The sequence below is a fragment of the Lipotes vexillifer genome, unplaced genomic scaffold, assembly GCF_000442215.2.
Source record: "Lipotes vexillifer unplaced genomic scaffold, Lipotes_vexillifer_v1.1 scaffold815, whole genome shotgun sequence".
NCBI classification, from domain to species: domain Eukaryota; kingdom Metazoa; phylum Chordata; class Mammalia; order Artiodactyla; family Lipotidae; genus Lipotes; species Lipotes vexillifer.
Genome location: NW_006773723.1, coordinates 1,180,517 through 1,207,193, shown reverse-complemented (window position 1 = coordinate 1,207,193; position 26,677 = coordinate 1,180,517). Strand labels below are relative to the sequence as shown.

At 38.3% G+C, this 26,677-nt stretch overlaps 1 protein-coding gene across 1 annotated transcript in view; it reads left to right on the top strand.

Annotated features, from left to right (window-relative positions):
• The window catches only part of ARMC1 (armadillo repeat containing 1), a 34,935-nt gene extending 10,034 nt beyond the window's left edge, over positions 1–24,901 (top strand). Inside the window, exons 3-7 of the mRNA XM_007448467.1 lie at positions 87–178; positions 9,384–9,573; positions 21,655–21,771; positions 21,858–21,932; positions 22,706–24,901. Coding sequence (XP_007448529.1) covers positions 87–178; positions 9,384–9,573; positions 21,655–21,771; positions 21,858–21,932; positions 22,706–22,897 — 666 coding nt within the window. The 3' untranslated portion in view covers positions 22,898–24,901. The remainder of the gene's footprint in view (positions 1–86; positions 179–9,383; positions 9,574–21,654; positions 21,772–21,857; positions 21,933–22,705) is intronic.
• Positions 24,902–26,677: the final 1,776 nt, after the last annotated feature.

Sequence of the window (26,677 nt, the reverse complement as noted above, 5' to 3'; positions counted from 1 at the left end):
ACTCTTTCCTCTCGCAGTAGCTTAGTAGTGGGTTTAATTTTGAGTAGTCTGGCATGTGGACTGACCTATTCCTGCTCTCGCTGTAGGCTCTTCGATACTTGGCAGAGTGCCGTGCTAACAGAGAAAAGATGAAAGGAGAGCTGGGTATGATGCTAAGCTTGCAAAGTGTTATACAGAAGTAAGTACAATAGATAGTGTCTCCTAATGGAGTAGAAAAGTGGGTCATGTTACTTAACTGAAATTTGTACTCTAATGTGACGGCATACTTTCGTGGGTTATATGTCCAAAAATGTTCTGATGGTCAGTGTTGTGATTATTTCTAAACGTTGATATTAACAGTAGTCCTTATGAAAATGCTCAAATTTTATTTAAAATGTTGATACACATTGTACTTATGAATGATATTTCTAAAAAGAGACAGTCCTACCTTGTATGAAGTTTTGTGAAGTAGATGTAAATGGATTTGCTAGTAGTGCAACATAGGTGGCATTTGAAAATGTGCAGCATTATAGCATAGTACATAATTCTTCTCTTACTTCCTCGCAGTCTTACACGAAAGAACCTTGATCTGTATCATGACAAAAAGGGCTTTTGGTGAGATTTTCCTGAGAATCATTGCGATGTCTCTTAGAGATTTAGAGCCATTTAATTTGAATTCTAGCAAATGGGTGGTTTTTAATTGTACCTTTCATCTTAGGAAGGTTTTTATATCTATCATCTCATTTTTCTATTAACAGCTTTTTGACGTAGGTTAGACAGATAATAGTTTTATGGGTGAGAAAATTACAGAGAGGCCGAGTTTCTTATCTGTAGTCCTTGAGCTGTGTTGCCTCTGGGAACGTCTGGTTTTGCTGCTTCCTTGTAGAAGGCTAGAAATTGAAGATGAAGTGTTTTGTTATTTCCACTGTGTCTGAAAGCAAAAAAACTATGCTTTCTGAGGCTTTATCTTAGTTTACTTTGTATCTTGATCTTATTCAAGACATGACTGCCTTTAAGACTATAATAAATAACCATTTAATTTACTGATTTTTAAAACTTGCAGTTTCTTTGGCTTGAGTGCTCACAAAAGTTCTATAACTCCCAAGCACTGTAAGTTAAATTATATCAGTGGACCACCATCCAAACTGACTTCCAAGGCAATGTATTTTTTTTTTAGTGTTCTTGGCTTCTAGATACATTTTATTTTAATAATCTTTTTTTTTTTTTTTAAATCATGCTACCCCTGATAGGTGTCTTGATCTTTAATAATGACAAGTTAGAGACTGAAGGGTTTTTTTTTGTTTTTATTCAGGTGATCAGTTAGGAATAAATATTAGAAAATATTGACTGGCATCAATTGTATTAATCATTACCTATGGTTTGAGGTCAGTTGCATTAGTAAAATTTGGATTCCAGTTCTGACTTGAGACAAATGGTCTCTTTGACCCTCAGTTTCCTTATCCATACACCTGCAGTAACAAAGTGCTCGATTCAGTGGGATGATACGTGTAGAAATGCTCTGTAAATTCTAAAGTGTTGTATAAAATATGAGGTTGCATTGTTCTTGTTCCTAGTATGTTTTAATGCCATGTAATTATTTTTTATTTTATTTATTTATTTATTTTTGTTTTTTTTTTGTTTTTGCGGTACGCGGGCCTCTCACCGCTGCGGCCTCTCCCGTTGCGGAGCACAGGCTCCGGACGCGCAGGCTCAGCGGCCATGGCTCACGGGCCCAGCCGCTCTGCGGCACGCGGGATCCTCCCGGACCGGGGCACGAACCCGCATCCCCTGCACCGGCAGGCGGACTCGCAACCACTGCGCCACCAGGGAAGCCCTATTTTTTATTTTATTTTATTTTTTTGTGGTACGCGGGCTTCTCACTGTTGTGGCCTCTCCCGTTGCGGAGCACAGGCTCCGGACGCGCAGGCTCAGCGGCCATGGCTCACGGGCCCAGCCGCTCGGCGGCATGTGGGATCTTCCCGGACCAGGGCATGAAGCCGTGTCCCCTGCATCGGCAGGCGGACTCTCAACCACCATGCCACCAGAGAAGCCCCCATGTAATTATTTTTAACTGGCATATTCTTTTGGAAATCGTGACAGGATTAAGCATAATATGGAGGCTTCTGTAGGATTATTTTATTCATATGATGAACTTAAGATTGTGTATTTCTTTAACAGGTTTGGTTATTGAAGCTGAAAATACGTGGTAAAGATTTTAAAATGTAAGAAATTATATGAAAAGTTAATGTTGATATTAAAATATGCTTTAAATTTGAGCTTTAAAGATTTAGAGCAAGTTTTAGAGGTACTGTAGATTTAACCTATAAAACAATTTCTTAGCTTGGGTGGCTAAGGTTGTGGTATGTGCATATGTATGTGTGTATCTGTAAATGAGAGATACATCTAAAATATCGGGTTGGCCAAAAAGTTCGGGCTTTTCCATTACATCTTAACGTTAGGGAGACAACTTGTATTTTTTTTAATAAATTTATTTAGTTTATTATTTATTTATTATTCATGGCTGTGTTGGGGTCTTTGTTGCCACGCGTGTGGACTTTCCTTAGTTGCTGCGAACGGGGGCTACTCTTCATTGTGGTATGTTGGCTTCTCATTTTGGTGGCTTCTCTTGTTGTGGAGCACGTGCTCTAGGCGTGTGGGCTTCAGTAGTTGTGGCACGTGGGCTTAGTAGTTGTGGCTTGCGGGCTCTAGAGTGCAGGCTCAGTTGTGGTGCACGGGCTTAGTTGCTCTGCGGCATGTGAGATCTTCCTGGATCAGGTCTTGAACCTGTGTCCCCTGCATTGGCAGGCGGATTCTCAAACACTGCACCACCAGGGAAGACCAACAACTTGTATCTTTATGAGAGAAGTATTGTGTCAGTTCAAGTCATTATCTTGCAGTGTCATCTGGGAAGGAGATCTTGAGATGGAGTTAGCAATGGAAGAGGTTTACTGTGAGATGTGGTCTGTAGAGGTAGAAGGGAATGAAGAAGGATTAGACTGTAGTCGTTAGACTGCGATGCGGATCTGACATCTGTAAAAGGAGAGTGAAGAGGAAACCGAATGGGGCAAGGAGAGTCTCAGATTGCAATGCAAATCTGACAGACAGCTCAAGGGGGAGCTCCAAAGCGAGGATTACCCTGTAGATGAGCCTTGCATTGGGCAGAAATGGCCAGGCCCTATAGTGCCCCTGCTGCCCAGGCATTGAGTGGGGTCTCCCTGGGAACGGTCAGGCCTTGGAATGAAGGATTGAATGGTGTGAGACATCTCAAAGCCACTACTGCTGGTGGCTCTACTATTCTGCTCCCTGTAGCCAAAGGGCAGGTTTCCTTCTTAAAGGGAGATCCAAGCATTGTGTCTCCATGGTTGCTACAAGCAGCTTCTCTTTAATACAAATGAGGTATATTTTTTAGGACACTGTGGTGATCGTTGCTGGCTCCTCCAGCAGTAAAACAGGTATGCATTCATTGCATACGCCATTATAATTTGGTCCTATACCCCTCTCAAAAGTGGAGATATGATGTAATAATTTTTATATATATTTTCCAGCTCATTTGGCTGTTGGAGATCTCAGATTTGAAGGTTACCTTTCATGCTTTCTTAAAAGTCACCTCTGTTTACCAAAATAATCATCTTAGAATTTATCAGTTACTGGTATCAGAAGGTCAATAAAACTATGTGTTTTAGCTTGTAAACATTAAGACTGAAGTATTAGAATCAGGTTTTGGTTCAGCATGTTTAGCTTTGTGTTGTGAATTATCTCATGGCTTGGACATAAATTTTTTTTTATATATTTATTTATTTTATTATTTATTTTTGGCTGCGTCGGGTCTTAGTTGCGGCGTGCGGGATCTTTGTTGAGGCATACGGGATCTTTTGTTGCGGCACGCGGACTTCTCTCTAGTTGTGGCTTAACGGGTTTTCTCTTCTCTAGTTGTGGTGCAGGGCTCCAGGGCACATGGTCTCTATAGTTGTGGCGAGGAGGCTCCAGAATGCTGGTGCTCCAGGGCACGTGGGCTCTAGTTTGTGGCACGCGGGCTCAGTAGTTGTGGCACGCGGGCTTAGTTGCCCCGCGGCATGTGCGATCTTAGTTCTCTGACCAGGGATCAAACCCGAGTCCCCTGCATTGGAAGGTGGATTCTTTACCACTGGACCACCAGGGAAGTCCCTCATTTTCCTTTTTTAAGAAATTAGATTGCTCTGGCATTATTATTTTCTCCTCATTTACTTTTTTCTTTTGGGTACCTGTATTAAAAATTCTTAAAAAATCAAAAGGAAAAGTTTTTATCATATAGAGCAGGGTGAGTTTTATATATGCATAATTGTTTTGACACTGTAGACATATGTTCTTTAGACATTATTTTGCATTTTGACATCTTTGTTGGCAGATACAGATGACTGATTTACCACTATTCCATTCTTATATAGGTCATCTTGGTAAGCCATAGCATAAGAGATGTATATTATATAACCCAGTTGTTTTCATTGATGTGGCTGCCCCATGACAGCTAGGCAGTCAGGGTGGGATTCGGATCAGTTTTTCTCTCTGTTTAGGAGTACTGAGTTAGGGGGAGATTTAGCTATGATTCTGTGGAACTATACAACTAGGGAAGCAGCAAAAGGATCTTCCCATACCCCAGTAAGACCCATAGAACAAAGAAAATCTTTTGTGGAGGGATGCTGCTTTATTGACTGAAGAGAAACCTTCATCTGGAGTGATCAAAGGGGAAACCAGAAAGCAGAAGTAGGTGGGGAGAGTGGAGGTTATTCGTAACATGAGAAGCAGAGAGCAATGTTTTATAAAATAGGGAAAATTCTGTGTATTAAAATTTTTGCCCTTTTATCACCAAATTATGTTTTGCTACAAAATTTTGCTGAGATTTTAGCAAGTTATTCAACAGCAGGTTTGACTTAATGTTTAGGTCAAATTGGTGCTTACAGATCGACAGTTGGGTTGATTTCAAAGTCACTGTTACTTTCAATTCTTCAACTGTGAAGAGAATTTTAAGTTCTCTGTCACTCAAAATGAATCTGGCATTGTGTTCTAATTTTAATCTTCCATAAATGAAAACTTGTTCTTAGAGGTTAGAACCTTTTTACATTTTATTTTTAACCCTGGATCCCTTTGTGAAGAGAATTTTCAAAATGTCAGTCTCGGAAAATGTCTAAATGCAGTTTAAGACATTTGTTAATTGGTATTTCAGGAGTAATACTTTTGATACAAGATGTATTTTATAAAAGCACTTGTGAATATCTAACATGAAGTAGGCTATAAATAAAAGTCACTTTAATAAATGTGGCATCTCAACTTTAGAATACCTCATTTCATCTAGAGAACTTCCTAAAATTCTAGATTTTGAAACAGTGCCATAGTAATGGTGGTCTATTCTTCTTGCTAAAATCTTGGATGAAAAGTATGTGCTTCATTTCTTTTTGCCTTTCTTCTGTGTTCTTTTATTTTCTTTAAAATACTATTTTAAAATCTTATTACAAGTATGCGGTATGTGGTTTATTTATAAAAATATAAAAATATAAAAAAGAAAATCCATAATGCTATGTATGTTTTCATTTAAATATGTTTATACATACATTTTTTTTAAACTTTAGTTTGAAATGACATCACACTTTCAGAAAAGTAGTACAAACAATACACTGATGCCTAGATAAGTACACCCCCAAAGTAGTCCCCAAATTTTAACATTTTACCATTTGTTTTACTGTGTTTTTGTTTTTTTAAATATTTATTTATTTTGGCTGCCCTGGGTCTTAGTTGCGGCATGAGATCTTTGTTGTGGCGTGAGGGGGTCTTTTAGTTGAGGCGTGCGGGCTTTTAGTTGCAGCATGTGGGATCTAGTTCCCTGACCAGGGATCAAACCCAGGCCCCCTGCACTGGGAGCACAGAGTCTTAACCGCTGGACCACCCGGGAAGTCCCATGTTTTACTATTTTAATATTTGTTTTATTCTTTCTCCATACATGTTGTTGTTTGCTATATATATCTTCATAACTTATATATAGTCATTGTGAAGTATGTATTTTAGGAGAAAAAAATGTGTCCTTTGTCATGTTTAATGCTTGGATTTGGGGCTGGAATTCTACTTTGTGTGATATCAGTACACAATTCTTGTTCTCATTGTTTCTATTTGCCTTATCTACACTTGCCCATTCCTTTATTTCTGAATCACTTTTAGTTGTGTCTTGTTTTGTGAGTCAAAATGAAAATCTTTTAGTGGGGGCAATAAAGTAGGAGCTTGGGATTAACATACACACACTACTGTATATAAAATAGATAACCAACGACCTACTGTATAGCACAGGGAACTCTATTTACTCAGTAACCTATATGGGAAAAGAATCTGAAAAAGAATGAATATATGTATACGTATAACTGAATCACTGTGCTGTACACCTGAAACTAACACAACATTGTAAATCAACTATACTCCAATAAAATTAAAATTAAAAATCTTTTAAATTAGTGAGCTAGGTCCATTTATATTTATTGCTGTTACTGATATATTTCATCTTAACCCATTTTTGTTGTAATTACCATGTATATTTTAATAGTTGTGTTTCTGTGCCTGCTGTTTTCTTCTTTTATCTTGAAAATTTCTTTTGATTTGTCTTATTGTTATAGTGATTACCTTTGTACTTATATTTTAAAGAAATGTTCTAAGTTTTCTGTTTTCTTATTTAAACTTTCACCATCTTGCTTGTTAGTTTTAATGGTAGTCTTTTCACTCCCATAGTCAATGACTTTTTCTACTTTTCCCTTTTCTTCTCCCTTTTCCTTTCTTTTTTTAAGTTGCATTATTTGTACTTTATCAGAACATTTATATATTCTATTCTCTTTTCCACTTTAGTTTTAAATTTAGATCTACAGTTAAATGTGTAAAATGCTCATCATCAGTCCTTTTGCTAAAGTTTTCCCAGTCATCTCTTTGTTGGTTGAAGCTTAATTCTCTAGTAGATTGCTCAAGTAAGACTCTAATATTCCTTGAGTTCTTTCATGTTTAAAACTCCTTTTCTGTAACCTTGATACTTGAAGGGAAACTGGACTGCATCCATGGTTCACCTTTTGTTTTCTTGTGATTCTTGAAAATGCTGCTCCATTTTGCCTTGATTTTTATGTTGTTTTTTGTAAAGTTTTTAGAACAGAGTGGCAACTTTTTTTCTGTAAAATAAAAAGCCAGATAGTAACTATTTTAGGCTTTGTTGGGCTCACAGTCTCTGTTGCGGCACTCAGCTATGCCCTTGTGGGTTAAAGCAACCAGAGATGATATGTAAATGACGGACTTTTGCTCAAGGATTATAGTTTTCCTGCCTTTGGACTTCATTGTTACCTAAGCAGAGTTGCTGACTGCCTTCTTAGAACCCTTTTTAAGTTAGGATTGGTTTTGCATTGAAAGATGAAGGATGATTTTCTGAGTTGCATAAATGTTATAAGAACACTTTTTTTAGTGTACAACACAGAAAAAAAAAAAGCAAAACCAACTCCTAAAGGAAAAGTTGTGAAGATCTTCAAAAGATGATAGCATGTCTTTAACATTAAAATAGTATATTCACTGCTTTCATGAAGTGTATGGAAGTCTTAAATGGCTTTTATAGGCAGTATAAAATGTTATTAGTAGCATCTATATAGAATTACAGTGAATTGGTATTTATGACCAGTGAGGAAATACATTCAAAATGAAAATTATTTTTGATATATAATGGAGATCAGAGTTCACCTTTCAGTTGTGTTTTATGAATAACATTTTGAACATTTTCAATATAGATAACTATTTAGAAAAAGTGGTGAGGAATCAATATACTTCATTATGGAATAGTAAATTACTGACAGCAGAATTCCAATTATTTAGATGAAAGAGCTTTTCAAGATAGTCTTTTCTCGGGTGTCATATTTTAAAGACTGAACTAAATCCAGGGCATTAATCAGCTCTTTCAATTTTCACTTGCCCAAGAAGATTAGGGCAACTAATACTTGTTTAATTATACAGTCTTTCTTAGGCTTATGGCCAACTGTACCATATAACTCTAGACTTTTTCTACTTGAATGTTTTGAATCACATTATTTGAATAGTAATTTTTGTTGTTGTTTTTTTTAAAGACTAAGATACCTGCTTCCAAATCTGTAGATGCTCTTGGCTTTTTCTTTTTGGTTTTAAAAGCATTTTTAAAAAATAAGGCAATAATTATTTATCATTAATTTGTTGAACAGCAACATGCATAGATATTTGTGATACCTCATATAGTGCCCAGCTCAAGAAGTAACTTCGTTTTTTTTTAAACATCTTTATTGGAGTATAATTGCTGTACAGTGTTGTGTTAGTTTCTGCTGTATAACAAAGTGAATCAGCTATACGTATACATATATCCCCATATCCCCTCCCTCTTGCGTCTCCCTCCCACCCTCCCTATCCCATCCCTCTAGGTGGTCACAAAGCACCGAGCTGCTATGCGGCTGCTTCCCACTAGCTAGCTATTTTACGTTTGGTAGTGTATATATGTCCATGCCACTCTTTCACTTCGTCTCAGCTTACCCTTCCCCCTCCCCATGTGCTCAAGTCCATTCTCTAGGTCTGCGTCTTTATTCCTGTCCTGCCCCTAGGTTCTTCAGAACCATATATATATATATATATATATATTTTTTTTTTTTGCGGTACGCAGGCCTCTCAATGCTGTGGCCTCTCCCGTTGCGGAGCACAGGCTCTGGACGTGCATTCTCAGCGGCCATGGCTCACGGGCCCAGCCGCTCTGTGGCATGTGGCATCTTCCTGGACTGGGGCACGAACCCATGTCCCCTGCATCGGCAGGCAGACTCCCAACCACTGCGCCACCAGGGAAGCCCCAGAACCATTTTTTTGTAATCGTTTTTACTTCATTTTTGCTTATATGCTTTTGCAAATTTCATTTTGCCTAAGACAAAATTTTACTTAGCTTTAAGGGAGATCTGTGTCTATAGAGGTATTCCCTTAACTGTTTTGTAGGAAGGGCAGCAATAAAATTAGTCCTATGAGGTATACCAGAAAAACATACTTAGAACAACAGTGGGACCATTATGTTGATTTGACTATGTTATTCTTTTAAAATTTTTTGGTTTTACGTAGATAGAAATTGAAAATCTTCCAGAAAGGAATTTATTACTGTATGAAAATGATGACATTTTGAACTATGAAATAAAGGAAGTTAAAAATAGTGGTGGTGGGAGTATTTATTTCCTATAACCATTTTTGCCAGTCTGTGGTCTGTAACTGTTTTGTTTATCTAAGTAGATGTAGCTTGTGTGACTCTAGAAATAAAGTATAGATCAGAATGAAGAGAACAAGGTTTTGCCAAGTTGAGGAATAAAATTACAGAATCAGTAGAAGTGGCAAGACTACTTTGTTAATTTATGTTTCTTTTCAAGGACTACAACTCCAGGAGAAACAAAACTGCTGGCCTCTGAAATCTATGAAATTCTTCAGTCTTCCAATATGGCGGATGGTGATAGTTTCAATGAAATGAATTCACGTCGAAGGAAAGCTCAGTTTTTTCTGGGAACCACAAACAAACGTGCCAAAACAGTGGTTTTGCATATAGATGGTCTTGATGATACGGTAAGACTTCTATAAACACATGGTTCATAACATGGGAGAGAGAAATCATGTTAACTGGTTATCTCAGTGTTACCTGCTAACAGTCTTTAAGAATAAGTCCCTGCCTTCCCTGTGCACAGTGATTAAGAATCTGCCTGCCAGTGCAGGGGACACGGGTTCGAGCCCTGGTCCAGGAAGATCCCACATGCTGTGGAGCAACTAAGCCCGTGCGCCACAACTACTGAGCCTGCTCTCTGGAGCCCGCGAGCCACAACTACTAAGCCCACGTGCCACAACTACTGAAGCCCACATGCCTATGCTCTACACCAAAAGAAGCCACGACAATGAGAAGCCCGCAGACTGCAACGAAGAGTAGCCCCCGCTCGCCACAACTAGAGAAAGCTCACATGCAGCAACGAAGACCCAACACAGCCAAAAATAGATAAATAAAAGTAAATAAAAAGAAAAGACTAAGTCCCAATATTAGCATTTTATTCTGATAAAGAGGGGCATTTTGTGCTTAATGGGTCAGTTATTCAAAGGACATAGCCATTGTAAATATTTATGCCCTAGTAATAGAACTTCAAAGTATATGAAGCAAAAACTGACGGAAATGCAAGGAGAAATAAATTCACAACTAGAGCTGGAGATTTGAATACCATTGTCTCAATTAATAGAACAAGTATACAGAAAATCAACAGGGATATAGAAGATGCAGCACTAACAACCAACTTAACCTAACTGATATTTATAGAAAGCCCCACTCAGCAGCAAGATAATATTCATTCTTTTCATGTGCACGTGAAACATTTACCAAGATAGACCATATTGTGTCCCATAAAACAAGTCCTGATTTAAAAGAATTAGAACCAAGCAAAGTGGTTCTAATTCTGAGCACAGTGAAAAGCAAGTTAGAAATCAGTCACAGAAAGATACCTGGAAAACTTCCTAAGAATTTTGGAAACTAACACATTTCTAAAATAATCCATGGGTCAATGAAGAAATCAAAGGAGAAATTAGGAAGTATTTTGAACTGAATAAAAATGAAAATGTGGGGCTTCCCTGGTGGCACAGTGGTTAAGAATCCACCTACCAGGGCAGGGGATGTGGGTTAGAGCCCTCGTCCAGGAAGATCCCACATGTTGCGGAGCACCTAAGCCCGTGCGCCACAACTACTGAGCCTGTGCTCTAGAGCCCGTGAGCCACAACTGCTGAGCCTGTGTGCCACAACTACTGAAGCCCACGTGCCTAGAGCCCTTGCTCTGCAACAAAGAGAAGCCACCACAGTGGGAAGCCTGTGCACCTCAACAAAGAGTAGCCCCCACTCTCCACAACTAGAGAAAGTCTGCACGCAACAACAGAGACCCAATGCAGCCAAAAATAAATAAATAAATAAATAAATATTTTTAAAAAGATGTAGTATCAGAATTTGTGGGAAGCAGCTAAAGCAGAGTTTAGAGGGGAATTCATTAGCACCAAATGCCTGAATATTTATATACAAAAAGGGAAAGGTCTCAGTGACTTAAGCTTCTACCTTAAGAAACTAGAAAAAGAAGAGCAAATTAAATCCAAAGTAAGCAGAAGAGAAGAAACAAAAAAAATCAGTGGAATGGAAAACAAAAATCAATGAAATCAAAAGCTGATCTTTGACATGATCAATTAAATTGATAAACCTCTAGCCAAACTGATCAAGAATAAAAGAAGTCACAAAATATCAGTATCAGAAATGAGACAGCATTGCTATAGATCTTTTAATATGGACACTGAAAGGAAAATAAGTGAATATTTTGAATAACTTTATGCCAATAAATTTGATAATGTAGATGAAACAGGAAAATTTCTTGAAAGATGGATTGCCAAAGCTCACTCAAAAAGAAATGGATAACCTGAATGAATAGCTCTATGTCTATCAAAGAAATTGGATTTGTAGTTAAAAACCTTCCCATAAAGACAATTTCTTGCCTTGATATCTTCATTGGTGAATTCTACCAAACGTTTAAGGAAAATGTAATACCAATTGTACTGTCTTTTAAAGTATTATACAGTAGTAGTTGTACAATGTAGTTTTTTCTCAACTCATTCTACCTTTTCTGCTTTTTTTTTAAATATTTTTTTTTATGTGGACCCTTTTTATAATCTTTATTGAATTTGTTACAATATTGCTTCTGTTTTGGTTTTTTGGCCACAAGGCACATGGGATCTTAGCTCCCTGACCAGGGATCGAACCCACACCCCCTGTATTGGAAGGCAAGGTCTTAACCAGTGGACTGCCAAGGAAGTCCCTTGTCTGCTTTTAATATTAGCTGCTCAAGCGTTCTTTTGATATAGTGTGTATCTTCTATTTGTGTCTGTATTTCACATGGATTTCTTATAGGAACCATATAGTTGGGCCTTGCTTTTTTAATCCAATCGAAAAATTTCTACCTTTTAACACGAGTGCTGGGATCATTTGCCTTAAATATGATTATTGATATGACTGGATTTAAAATAACCATCTTGCTAATTGCTTTCTATTTGTCTCATGTGTTCTCTTCCTCTTTTTCTGCCTTTTGGAGTAATTGAAAGTTTTTTATGATTGCATTTTATCTTCTTTGTTAGCTTATTTGCCTTAATTCTCTTTCCTTCCTTTCTTTTATGTTTGTTGATTTAGGGTTTATTTTGTGTATCTTTTTTTTATTTTTGAATTCTATTTAGGGTTTATTTTCTGTATCTTTAACTTTTTTTTTTTAACATGTCTTAAATCATATTTATTTATTTATTTTAACATCTTTATTGGAGTATAATTGCTCCACAATGGTGTGTTAGTTTCTGCTGTATAACAAAGTGAATCAGCTATACATATACATATGTCCCCATATCCCCTTCCTCTTAGGTCTCCCTCCCTCCCACCCTCCCTATCCCACCCCTCTAGGTGGTCACAAAGCACCGAGCTGATCTCCCTGTGCTATGCGGCTGCTTCCCACTAGCTGTCTATTTTACATTTGGTAGTGTGTATATGTCCATGCCACTCTTTCGCTTTGTCATGGCTTATCTTTAACTTATTAGTCTAGCTTCAATTAACACTAATCACCATGAGACGCTTATAACACTGTACTTTCATCTGCCTTATCTCTGCCTTTGTGTTCTTGTTATATGTTTTACTTCTGCATATGTTATAAACCCCAAATTACTTTGTTATTACATTAAATATTCTCTTTCTTTTGATAAAAAAAGTTTTTTTGGTAAATTACACTTAGCATAGAATTACCATCCATCTTAATCATTTACAAGTATTTAAAGACATTAAAAAATAAGAGTATTTTCTGTCTACGCACGTATTTACCATTTCTGGGGCTCTTTATTCCTTTGTGTAAATACAGATTTTCATCTAATATCATTTTCCTTCTGCCTGAAGGACTCCATTAACATTTCTTATAGTAAGTAGTACAGGTCTGTTGAGGATGGACATTTGGCTTATTTCCACCTTTTGGCTATTATGAATAATTCTGCTATGAACATTTATGTACAGGTTTTTGTGTGGATATATGTCCTCAGTTCTCTTGGGTATATTCTTAAGGGTAGAATTGCTGGATGATACATTTAGCTTTTCGAGCAACTGCCAGACTGTTTTCCACAGTGGCCGCTGCATTTTACATTCCCATCAGCAAGGTGTGAGGGGTCAAGTTTCTCCACATCCCTGCCAACATTTCTTATTTTCCATTTCTTAAAAAAATAGCTATTCTAGTGGGTGTGAAGTGGTATCTTATTGTGATTTTGATTTGCATTTACCTAATTACAGTGATGGTATCTTTTCACATGCATAATTATTGGCCATTTTTAGTGGGTTTGTTGTGTATGTCTTTAATTTATCACAGATTTTCTCTTTTGGAGAAATGTCTGTTCATTCTTTGTCCATTTTTTTAAAAAATTGCTTATTATTTGTCTTTATTCTTGAGATGAGTTAGTTCTGTTAATATCATGTATTGCATCAGTTGATTTTCATATGTTGAACCAACCCTTCGTTCCTAGGATAAATCCCAATTGGTCATGGTGCATAATCTTTATAATGTGCTTCTGGATTCAGTTTGCTGGTATATTATTGAGGCATTTTGCATCTGTATTCATACAGGATATTGGTTTGTAGTCTTTTTTTCCTTCGTGCTGTCTTTTTCTGGTTTTGGTATCAGGGTAATCCTGGCTTCATAAGAGGATTTGGGAAGTGTCTGGATGAGTTTGTGAAGGATAGGTGTTACTCTTCTTTAAACATTTAGTAGAATTCACCAGTGAAGCCATTTGGTCCTGGGCTTTTCTTTGTGGGGAAATGTTCTGATTATTAATTCAATTGCTTTACTTGTTGTATAGGTTTATTCATATTTTCTTGCGTCAGTTTATGGTTTTGTCCTTTTTTTTTTCTTTTTTTTTAGTACGCGGGCCTCTCACTGTTGTGGCCTCTCCCGTTGTGGAGCACGGGCTCTGGACGCGCAGGCTCAGCGGCCATGGCTCACGGTCCCAGCCGCTCTGCGGCATGTGGGATCTTCCCAGACCGGGGCACGAACCCGTGTCCCCTGCATCGGCAGGTGGACTCTCAGCCACTGCGCCACCAGGGAAGCCCTATGGTTTTGTCTTTTGAGGAATATATCATTTCATAGAGGTTATCTGATGTGTTGGCATACAGTTGTTCATAGTATTCGCTTATAATCCTTTTCTTCTGGTAAAATTGGTCATAATATATCCTCTTTTATTCCTGCTCTTAGTAATTTGAGTCTTCTTCCTCTCTTTTCTTGGTCAATCTAGCTAAAGGTTTATCAATTTTGTTGCTCTTTCCAAAGAATCAACTTGTGGTTTCATCGATTTTTCTATCCACCCCTCCCCCATTCTCTATTTCTTTTCTTCCCCTGCTCTAACCTTTTCCTTCCATTTGCTTTGGGTTTAGTTTGCTCTTCTTTTTATTGTTTCTTTTTAATTTTTTTTTGGCTGTGTTGGGTCTTTGTTGCTGTGTGTGGGCTTTCTCTAGTTGCAGCAAGCAGGCTTCTCATTGCGGTGGCTTCTCTTGTTGCAGAGCACGGGCTCTAGGCACATGGGCTCATGGGCTGAGTAGTTGTGGATTGTGGGCTCTAGAGCGCAGGCTCAGTAGTTGTGGTGCACAGGCTTAGTTGCTCTGCGGCATGTGGCATCTTCCCGGACCAGGGCTCGAACCCGTGTCCCCTGCATTGGCAGGCAGATTCTTAACCACTGCACCATCAGGGAAGCCCTTTTTTCTTGTTTCTTAAATGGAATATTAGGTAATTGGTTTGAGATTTTCTTCTACTTTAATGTAGTTATTATAGCTATAAATTTCCCTCTAAGCACTGCTGTCTCTGCATACCATCAGATTTGGTATGTAGTTTTTCATTTCATTCATCTGAAAGTATTTTCTAATTTTTTTGGTGATTTCTTGTTTGACCCATTGGTTGTTTAGGTGTTTGTTGTTTAATTTCCATATATTCATAAATTTCCTAAATTTCCTTCTGTTAACCGATTTCTGATCTCATTTCATATGCATGATTTCAATCCTTTTACACTTGTTGGGGCTTGTCTTGTGGCCTAAAGGTCTATCCTGGCAAATGTTCCACGTGCACTTGAGAATGTATATACCTTTGGTTGGAGTGTTCTACAAGTGTCTGTTAGGTTTAGTTGGTTTACAGTGTTAAGTCATTGTCTTCCTTGTTGATCTTCTGTCCAGCTGTTCTATCCATTTTTGAAAATCAGATGGGCTTCCACGGTGGCGCAGTGGTTAAGAATCCTCCTGCCAGTGCAGGGGACATGGGTTCAAGCCCTGGTCCGGGAAGATCCCACATGTTGCAGAGCAGCTAAGCCCGTGTGCCACAACTACTGAGCCTGTGCTCTAGAGCCCGCAAGCTGCAACTACTGAGCCTGCGTGTCACAACTACTGAAGCCCGTGCGCCTAGAGCCCGTGCTCTGCAACAAGAGAAGCCACCTCAATGAGAAGCCTGTGCACTGCAACTAAGAGCAGATCCCGCTTGCTGCAACTGGAGAAGGCCCGCACACAGCAATGAAGACCCCATGCAGCCAAAAAATAAATAAATTAATTAATTAAAAAAAAAAGTCAGATGGATATTGAGGTCTCTAACTCTTTGAGTTTTGTGTATCCGGAAAAGTCCTTATTGTATTTTTCTTTTGAAAGATATTTTTATGTGTATAGAACTCTAGATGACAGTTCATTTTCTTACCATACTTTATGAATATTGTCCCACTGTCTTCTCCCTTGTATTGTTTCTATTCAGAATTCTGTCATTCTTTTTTTTGTTCATCTATGTGTAATGTATCTTACTTTTTCCCTCTGCCTGTTTTAATAGTTTCTCTTTTATTACTGCTTTTGATCAGTTTGTTTATGATGTGCCTTGGTATCATTTTCTTCATGTTTATTCAGCTTCTTGGATCTCTGGGTTTATAGTTTGCAGCAAATTTGGGAATTTTTTCCATTATTTTTTCAAGTATTTTTTCTGTCTTTCAGGGATTCCTGTGACATATTCAACCCTGTGAAGTTGTCCCATTGCTCACTGATACTCTGTTAATTTCATTTTCATTCTTTTTTCTCTTTCATATTGGATGGTTTCTGTTGCTATATTTGCTAAATTTTTCTTCTACCGGTGTTTACTTTGCTGTTAATCTCAACCAGTGTTTGTTTTCACCATAGACATTATTTTATTTATCTCTAGAAGTTTGATTTGAGCCTTTTTTATATCTCCTTAACAGTTTATACTTTGTCTACTTGAACATACAGAATATGGTTAGAATAACTGTTTAATGTCTTTGTCAACTAATTCAGTCATCTGTGTTACTTTTGAGTGTGTTTCTGTAGGTTGATTTTTCTAGTTATAGGTTGTATTTCCTTGCTTCTTTGCACGCCTCATAATTTTTGATTGGATGCCAGATATTACAAATTTTACATATTGGGATACAGCATGTATTTGTATGCAAAGCCTTTAAATATTCTTGAATTTTGTTCTGGATCAGTTAAGTTACTTGCAAACATTAGATGTTTTTGAGTCTTGCCTTTAAGCTGTGGTAGGCAGACTACAGTACTGTTTAACCTAGGGATAATTTTACTACAGTACTGAGGCCATACTCTTCTGGGTTCTCTGTCTATGCCCTGTGTATATCAGTTTTCTCTGCTCTGGCTGATGGGGACAGGAAGTATTCCCAGCCCTGTGTGACTATGCAGGATGGTTCCTTCTATTCCTTTCCAGCCTGGTTGTTTGCTCACATTTGTGCACCCTTCATCACTCAGCTGAAAACCAGAGGGGAACCCATTGCCGATCTCGGGTGTGTGTCTTCTCTCTGCGGGGCCCCCTTTGTGCAACTGTGTCCTCTCATGCTCTGTGCTATGAGTTATAGTTGCCTTGACCTCCCTGAATTTTCAACTTTGTGTCCTCAACTTGGGGAGACTGCTGGTTCTGCTTGGCTTCCTGCTTTGTGAGTTGCAGCCTAAAAATTTTCCAGGCAATATGCTGCTGTGCTGGTGAGCCTCAGTTTATTTGCTTTCCTTCTCTCGGGGGGCGTCTGCTTTCCAACACCTGGAAATCATTGTTTTATTCATTCTATTTTGTCTGTATTTTTAGTTGTTTAAGCCTTGAGGGTAAATATGGTCCCTGTTACTCCATCTTGACTGGAATTGCAGGTCTCCCTGAAGTTATCTTGAGCAGTGATAAGTTATATACCTTCACATATTGAGGGGTGGCAACTGGTGGATTACCACTTATCTCTTTAGCTGTGCCAGGTAGGTTACATTGGATTATCCACAGCTTTTTCTAGTTGTGGTATTGGGGCACCTAACCCTCAGGATTTAGGATTCGGTAAACAGGGGTTGGGGAAAACTTTTCATGTGCATATTATACACGACATTGCCAAATAAGTTAACAGCTATCTTATTGAAACTGGGGCCACAAGATCCCAAAAATTTCTAGAAAGCAGGTTCTGGTAAATATAAATTAATTGAATGAAAGATATTAAGATATATAAATTGTCACTAGTACCATTTGTTTAATGTTAATGAAAACAGTACAGTTCCTTTTTAAAGCTAGCAGAAACCAAATAATAAAACCCAACAAAGCTCACACACACAGAAATATAGGCCACATAGGGGGCTTCCCTCGTTGCGCAGTGGTTAAGAATCCACCTGCCAATGCAGGGGACACGGGTTCAAGCCCTGGTCTGGGAAGATCCCACATGCCGTGGAGCAGCTAAGCCCGTGCATCACAGCTACGGAAGCCCACATGCCTAGAGCCTGTGCTCTGCAACAAGAGAAGCCACCTCAATGAGAAGCCCGTGCACTGCAATGAACAGTAGCCCCCGCAACTAGAGAAAGCCCATGTGCAGCAATGAAGACCCAGTGCAGCCAAAAGTAAATTAATTAATTAATTAATTACAAAAAAATATATAGGCCACTATATCTTAAAAATGTAATTGCTAAAATCCAAAAAAAAAAAAAAAAAAAAAAGGCAAGTTAACTCTGAAACTGTACTGTAATGTTTTGGTGGCATAAGCTGGCACCTGAGTATGTGCCAGGCACTATTTTAGGCACCAGGGATACAGCGGTGACCAAATTAAGCAAAAGTTCTCATAAATCCTATGTTTGACTTCATTAAGCTAATCTCATAGTTGGAGGAGGCCGTCAACAAGCCAAGTTTTATAGTATAGTAGTAGTGGTAAGTTCCATGGACAAAAATAAAGGGAAGAGGACTTCCCTGGTGGCACGGTGGTTGAGAGTCCGCCTGCCGATGCAGGGGACGCGGGTTCGTGCCCCGGTCTGGGAAGATCCCACATGCCGCGGAGCGGCTGGGCCCGTGAGCCATGGCCGCTGAGCCTGCGCGTCCGGAGCCTGTGCTCCGCAGGGGGAGAGGCCACAGCAGTGTGAGGCCCGCGTACCGAAAAAAATAAAAATAAAAAAAAAATAAAGGGAAGGTAGCTAGGGATCGCTAAGGGGTGGGATGGTGGATTATAGTCTTAAATAGGATGGTTTAAAAATCCTCTTGGAGAAACTGACATTTACCCAAAACTTAGGAGTGAGCCACTGGATATCTGTGGAAGACTGCATGTTCCCAAGAAAGGGAGCCATGAATGTCAAGCCTTCACACATAGACAACTAAGAAGATACCTAAGAGTAATAAAAGGATGTGGAAGAAATTGCTTTAGGAAAGAGCTCTAGTTTAACAGTAAAGTTTTTGCTTTGTCAAATGTATTCTTAAAACGTAAAAACAAGTAGGAAAATATTTGTAATGAATAATTGACATCAGGTTAGTGGCCTTATTACTGTGTGTGAAATAGGTAGCTAGTGGGAATCTGCTGCATAGCACAGGGAGCTCAGCTCGGTGCTCTGTGATCACCTAGATGGGTGGGATGAGGGGAGAGGGTGGGAGGGAGGTCCAAGAGGGAGGGAATATATGTATACATATAGCTGATTCACTTCATTGTACAGCAGAAACTAACACAACATTGTAACACAACATTGTATACTCCAATTAAAAAGAATAAAAATTAAAAATATATATTAAAAAAATCAACAAAAGAAAATCTAACAGGAAAATGGGAAATTCCTGGAAGAGATGTAATTTCCTGTACATAGTATCAGCTAACATTTATTGCAGTACTTGGAGGTACCTTTCTGGTGTGTTAACTCATTTATTTTTCTTAAAACTATAAGGTCTACTTATATTCCCAGTTTACAGATGAGACAGAAGCACACCAAATTTAAATAGCTTCCTAGTGTAGTAGAAGTGGTAAGTGAAGGACATGGGATTTGAATCTAGGCAGCGTGGGTCTAGCTGCAGAACCCCGCTCTTAACTGCTGCTTTGGACAGCTACACAGGGAAACGTGTCTACTCTCACTAGTAATGAAAGCAGTGTACATTATTTTAGTGTATGTATCAAGGCTTTTAGAAAGATATTCCTGATTTTGGATTGTCACAAGCATTTTTCCCTTTGCATTATTTCCTCAGCTGCAAATCATGCTACTATGGAGTCTTTAGAAATTGGAGAGAGGCTACTATCTACATCTTTCAAATTGATATACATACACTCTCTCCCCCTCCCCCTTCCTCTTCCTTCCTCCCCCTCCCCTTCCCCCTCTCTTCTCTGCCCCGCCCCAACCCTTCTCCTAGCAATTGCCAGGCAGTTAACTTTGACCCATCTACCTCCTTGCCCAGTTCCTAATTTTATCTGCTTATGATTCTTAAAACTTAATCTTGACCCTCTGTCCCCATCAAGAAGTTACTCATCCTTCGTAGCGAATTCTTGATCCTATTTGCTCTGTTGAAGATCTCATGTTTACATCTTGGAATTGGACACCCCCCTTTACCTGTTGCAAATGTGTTAATTTGTGTTAAAATAAAGATGAATTGGCATCGTGAGTCTGGTTTTTCACTGTCACACATAGTTGGAATTTAACATCAGACTCTTGTGATAAACCAGGCAAGTTGCTTAACATTTATCTTTTTTGGTTTCCTCACATTTAAAATAAGGAAACAGATTAGACTAGTAGTATCCTAACTTTCATGTTGTATATGCTATGTAAACTTTCGTTCACTGTTAAGTTTACCTGGTGTTGAATATGTGGAAGAGATAAACATGGACCTTTTGGGCACTAATCCACCAAAGGTGCTTTGCAGAAGGGACAGTGCAGTACATGAGCCCTGTGCGCTGCCATGCACCACTGTATGCGAGACCCTTGCCTGAATAGTGTTGAAACACAGAAGTGGAAAAATAGTTTAAGTAGGAGATAAACAATGATGTGAGTTGTTTTGAAGGATGTGGGAATAAGTTTGAAGACTGATTTTATTCAATAGAAAAGAATGAATCAGGTAATTGAAGGCTGTGCTTCCTAGGCTATGACCCAGAGACTTGGTGTCGTTTGCTGATTCCTGTCCCCTCAGAAGTACTGAATCGGAGTCTGGTCTCAATACAGAAACAGGATAATTTAGAGATGTTGATTTGATGTATGGGTTGGAGGAGGAGGGAGGGATGGGGAGAACTGTAGTTACTTTTTAATTCATTTTCTCTTTGGATCTTGTGTTTAAGATGACCACTTGTTATCCACGTGGATGTGTTTGTAGACAAATGAAAATAAAGTCATTGGAGGTAGACTTCTGTGCTTCTACATGGTAGTGATGGTTGAAGTGATCTGAATAGGCTACTGAGGGATGAAGTAGAAAGAAAATCACTTAGTTTTAGCACTGGACCTTGGAGATAAAATGAGACAGATGAAATACTCAGTGGTGTAAGCAGAACACCAGGGTAGTGTATTATTAAGAAGTCAAAGAAGCATTGAAGGGCGTATGTTATATTGTGTTGTCAAGAGGAAAATGAGAACCAAAAAGTGGATATTGATAACCCTTGAGAATGCAGTGGTAACCACTGAGAATGCCATGAATGAGGGATGCGGTGATATAAATACCAAGTGATTTAAAAAATAGTGACTCATACACTGAATGCGCACTAATTCTAACTTCAGTCTGTTAGAATTTATCCCTGGAGGTTTTTACGCTAGAGCAGGGGTCAGTAAACCCTTTCTTTAAAGGGCTGGATAGTAAACACTTCAGGTTTACAGGCATATGGTCTCTGTTATGACTACTAACTCTGCTAGAGGGTGAAACTAGACTTGGACAATATGTAAATAGATAGGTGTGGGTGTTTCCAATAAAACTTTATTTACAAGAACAGCTGTTGGACCGTAGTTTGCCCACCCTTGAGCTTGAGGAAACTCTGCTTTTCAGCATGTTTTCTGTATATTCTTCCATTTTGTTTGGTTTAAGATTTAAATTAACATTGGCAAATTTATTTCTGATTAAAATGATTAAAATTAAATATTAGTAATGAAGCTTGAAAAAAATCTAGTAGGAATTACTATTTTGTTGGATCTTATCAATTTTCATAAACTTGACTAAGCACCACCCTTTCTGTGCCTTCAAATATGTGACTGTAGAATTGAAATAGGGACATTAGCTTTCCCTTGCCCTGTGTTCCCTCCTTTCCCGCAAATATAAAGACTAGTTCAGTGTTGTTTGATTTGATTTATTCCCTTATTATTTTCCCAGTTTTAATAACAATTTGCTTTTACTTTTTCAGTCTCGGAGAAACCTGTGTGAAGAGGCTTTGTTAAAAATTAAAGGCGTTATTAGCTTTACTTTTCAAATGGCTGTTCAAAGATGTGTGGTGCGAATCCGTTCAGATCTGAAAGCAGAGGTTGGTATTTTAAATAGCTAAATATGCTTGAGGTTATGGGTAAACACATCGGTGTTCAAAATTGTTGTCTTTTTATCCTGGCCTAGGCTTTGGCATCAGCGATAGCATCAACCAAGGTCATGAAGGCTCAACAAGTCGTGAAAAGCGAAAGTGGAGAAGAGGTAAAAGCTCTATTTAGTTTGCTTTATGCTTGACTCCCTCTTGATTAGCCCTTGTGGCCAGCAGATTGCTAGTATTTCTAGACTAATAGCTGCTGAGTATATAGCGATGTGGCTGAGTCAGATTATCCTAATGTTTCTTGGTTAACAGTTAACACTTTTAGAAATACAGAGAGATCTTTGGTGGATTTCAGAATCTCTCAGACTCTGTTCTTGATGTCAGTGGAGATGTCTTGCTGATTTTATTCGGAAATAAAGGATATGTGGTTTCCTCCCATTGGTTGGTAAATACTTTCTAACCCTTAATTGGTTTTGCCAGTCTGAAAATAAAGATCCAGTCCCATCGTTGGGCAGGTATATATAGTGATAATCTCTGCATCTTGCTGCTCTTTCCACTGGCTTTGTGATAGGGAAGAGGAATCTATATGGCTTTAGCTCATTTGAGTTTCCATAGGAAGGAGGTTCATTGGCCCTTCAGGGCCGCATAGCAGCCGGATGCTTGTTTTTGTCGTCTTTAAATAGAGGTGGAACATTTATTCCTGGAGCCTCAGGAGAAAAGCATCAGAATTTTCATGCGTACTTCTTCCTTCTGTGCTTACACAGAGCTCAACAATTGGGCCTACCTTCGTAGAAGAGGATACTTTTTAAAGGAATACAGCCTCTGAGAATAAATATGGTGATGACAATGAGAAGTAAAGTTGACTTTTAACGTTTGACATGTGCCTATATCAATTAGGTTGACTTTGTAACAACTCTTAACATGCTCTCTGCATCAGATGCTGGTCCCGTTCCAAGACACGCCTGTGGAAGTAGAACAGAACACAGAGCTGCCCGACTACCTGCCTGAGGACGAGAGTCCCACAAAGGAGCAGGACAAAGCAGTGTCTCGGGTGGGCTCACACCCAGAGGGTGGAGCTAGCTGGCTGAGCACAGCTGCAAACTTTTTATCCAGATCGTTTTACTGGTGACTTCAGGTTGGGGCTCAAGGACTGTGTAAACGAACAAGGGGCCAGTTTTCCATTGTTGTGGTGAACTGTCAAGTGCAATTTGCAATAAGTTGTCATGAAAAGTTTCTAGATTACATGATTAAGAATGCTGCATTTTACATTTTACTGGACATTTTACCCCACTAAGTGGTAAAGAAGGACAGAGGCTACAGGTGGAATTGCTTTGTTTATGAAGGTGTTTTGGTTTTGTTTTCCTTTGTTTAAATTGCCTCACTTTTTAAAAAACATGGGTCCACCGTTAAACCAAACATGTATTTGTGCAGCTTTACATTTTATTTTACACAAAGCACGTGATTAGGAAAACTTGTTTTCTCAAGCCTCAGGACCTATCTGAAGAGAAGTTTTTTTTTTTTTTTTTTAGCTCAAGTTGTGCATGAATTACTGAACACTTTTCTCTGCTTTTTCTCATGAAAGATACTTGCTTTGGTACTCTTTCTTTCTCATGAAAGATACTTGCTTTGAAAGCATTTCTCATAATTCCCCTTTTGTGCCTTTTTTATTTTGCCAACCATGTTTATAGAAAGGACGTCACTAGTGACATTTTGTGAATTAAAACATATTCATTGCAACGTAACAAACCCCTAAAAATACAACTCTACAAAAACTTGGCAGTCTTATTTGTTATAATTTTAAAAAATTAACACAAAATCAGTCGAGAAGGAAACGTATATCAGCAAAGTGTTATTGGAGACCATTTGAATGTGACCAAATGTGGTTCTAGTTGACTACTGTTCAGTTTGGTTTATATCAGCTCTTGAGAATTATGTCCACCCTAATGTTGGGAGTGATTGTAAATGGTCTCTAGGCCTTACTTTGTGATTACACACTATCCCCTGGTAAGAAGAAGAAAAAAAAAAGTAGTAAAGAACTGACAGACTTGAAAAAAGAAAACAAAAATGGAATGCCTATAATGCCATAGTGCTATTTGGTAGAGTCTAACCTTAAAACATGAATTACTTGGCAGATGCCTATTCAGTAGGTGTTTCCTTGTAGGGCTTTTTGTGAATTTATTATGAACATGCAGTCATATTGAATGAAAAGAAAAAAGACTCAAATTATTGCTTATAAAGAAAGAAAGCCAGCATTTGTCCATCCACGTAAACTTTCTGCCAGAAAAAAAAACAGGACTTCAGCAAAGGTAAGATAAATAAATATAAATATATATACATGTATATTTTTGGTATAGATTTAAGAGCTAATTACATATATGTCATGCTTTATTAAATTTCTGAAATATTTGGCAACAAAAATTTTCTTTTGGAAATCCAACTAACTCCAGATAAAGTTTAATGCTAATATGATTAAAAACTAATAGGAGGAAATCAAAAACTTTTTTCATCAACATGTAGAGCTGCTATTTTACTCCTTGGAGAATGTGAAGTGAAAATTGGACCCTGTAGGGTTTCCTTGCATTTTCATTGCTTCTCTTTTAGAGAAAACTAAAAGCATCCAGTGTCACTGGAGAAGAATTATTGTAAAATAGTTCGCCAACTAGAATCTTGAGTTCAAGAACATTGTGACCTTATAGAGGGAGGGGTGTTGAGGGTATGGAAAGTAATATTTTTTCACCTGGGCTCTGATTCAGGTGATGTGCACAACTGAAAATATAAGCTTTCAGGGCATGTATTGCTTTAAATGCATAGTACAACTTGCTGCCAGACCAGATGTGTTGAAAAAACAAAACAAAACAAAACAAAACCACCTCCTTTCTATAGCCATTGAAACAAAGTTTACTGTTCTAACAGGTTTGTATTTTATTTTGCATTGTCACACATCTGCTTATTTAAAAAACGACATCCTTTTGATAGTAATTTTTTAGCACAAGTAGGTATTACAGCTTGATGTTTGTGTGTTCTAATTCTCAGTGTTCTTTGATTCCAGGTCTTATATATAGAGCAGTTAAGGCAACTGTAACAGCATTTTTTGAAATATATTGTAAAATAATAAAAGGTAACATAATTAAAATTGAATGGATATTGCATTTTTGTGGTATAAGCATTACTGATTTCGCTAAAACCTGTTTGTATCCACACTGTGCAGCACCTTCTCCTCACTCCCTGCAAGTGCATTATCCGACTAATTCCCGGGCATCTTCCATTCATCTCCTTCCCAGCACCACACCTGCTTCTTCCTGGGTTTGGATCAGTGCCCCTGTACATATATGCATTGTAGTGTTTATTGCATTAGATTAAAATTATATTTACCAGTGTCTGTCCCCTACTTAGCTCTTTGAGAACCGAGAAAGTCTGTAGTAGTACCTGGCTAGTATTTAATGCTCAAATATTTTTTTAAGAGAATGAACAAAGAATTTTTTTTTTTAATCAGTAAAAAATAAATGGAGGGTACTATTTAACTCGTTGGGCAAATAGGAAAAATGTCAGGCTGTATTTTTTTTCTTTTCTGGGCATGTTTATTTCTGGCTGATTAATGCTAGGCAAATTTCCCCCATTTATTTTGTCATTTGGTTTTTATTTTTTCAAAAAGCAGGAGAAAGGGGTATAATACTCCATTGAATGAAGTTAAAATTAACTTATAATATCCTGATTCTTATAGAATTATTTTAGGAGAATATTACATATATATAGTACTGGTACAAGTATAAGATGGAATTATTGTTATTGGAAGTTTGACATGATTCTCTTCTTGTCTTTGATTCTCAAGCAAGACACTGTGCCTTCTATTCACACTTTATGTGACTCATCTTTCTGTATCCAGTCAGAGGGATTTTTTCTTTGAGGCTAAGTCCTCAGCTATTTGATTTTTGTCTAAATGTTGACCCTTGAAGAACTCATCTCTTGTCTTCATTTACCTCTGTGTAGATACCTTCTAAATCTCCATTTACTGTCATCTTTGAGAGTTCCCCTCTCTTTTTGCTGTACCTGTCAAGTGTAAAGTCTGTAAATTTTTATTTCTGTTAGAACTGAGGTCATGCAATAAATTTCACAAAAACTAATTCTGTGCCAGGCATTGTGCTAAGTGCTTTACAAATATTTGTTCATTTAATCCTTAACAACTGTGAGGTAGGTACTGTTATGTCTCCATTTTATAGATGGGGGAAAATGAGACAGAAATTACGTAACTCATTAGTCCCAGGTCGCAGAACTAATAAGTGGTGAAGCCAGGACTAGACTGCGTGGCCTGGCCTAGTTCCCGGCCTCCATCTCTCACGGGCAGCCTGCGTCCTTGGTCCCCTGCTGAGCCCTCCCGTCTCCCACCACCAGTGTTCCAGTCCAGTGACTTCACCCGGGTGTCTGTTAGCAATCCAGAACCCTGTCTGGAGGCCAGAAGAGGTAGGTACGTGAAAGAAGTGAGTCTGTTAAGGCCACAATGTAGGAAAACACACGGAGAGTGCCCAGCCTGTCTAAAGAGGGAAACCACGTCTTCCTTACGTGGATTGTGGGCTTTTAACAATCAGAGCTTCTGGACTTTGTTGCTTTTCCAGACCCTTAAAATGCTACCTGAGCCACAAGAAACATGCCTGTGGCCAGAAATTGGCTATTTTTACTTGTAGAGTAGCCGCATTCTGATGTGTCAAATTAATCTTAACAGTACCTTTGTCGTCTTTCTGCTTTAATGTCAACAAAGGCCTGTGGATTCGTTTGCACTGCTTTGTCCAGCACCAAAAATGCCGTGAGAGCTTAGCCCCCAACCTAATCTTTCGTACATTCTGCAGCATTACCACAGCCTTTCTATATGTGAGGCACAGTTGTATATCTCATTTCAAAAACAGTCTTTTTTAGA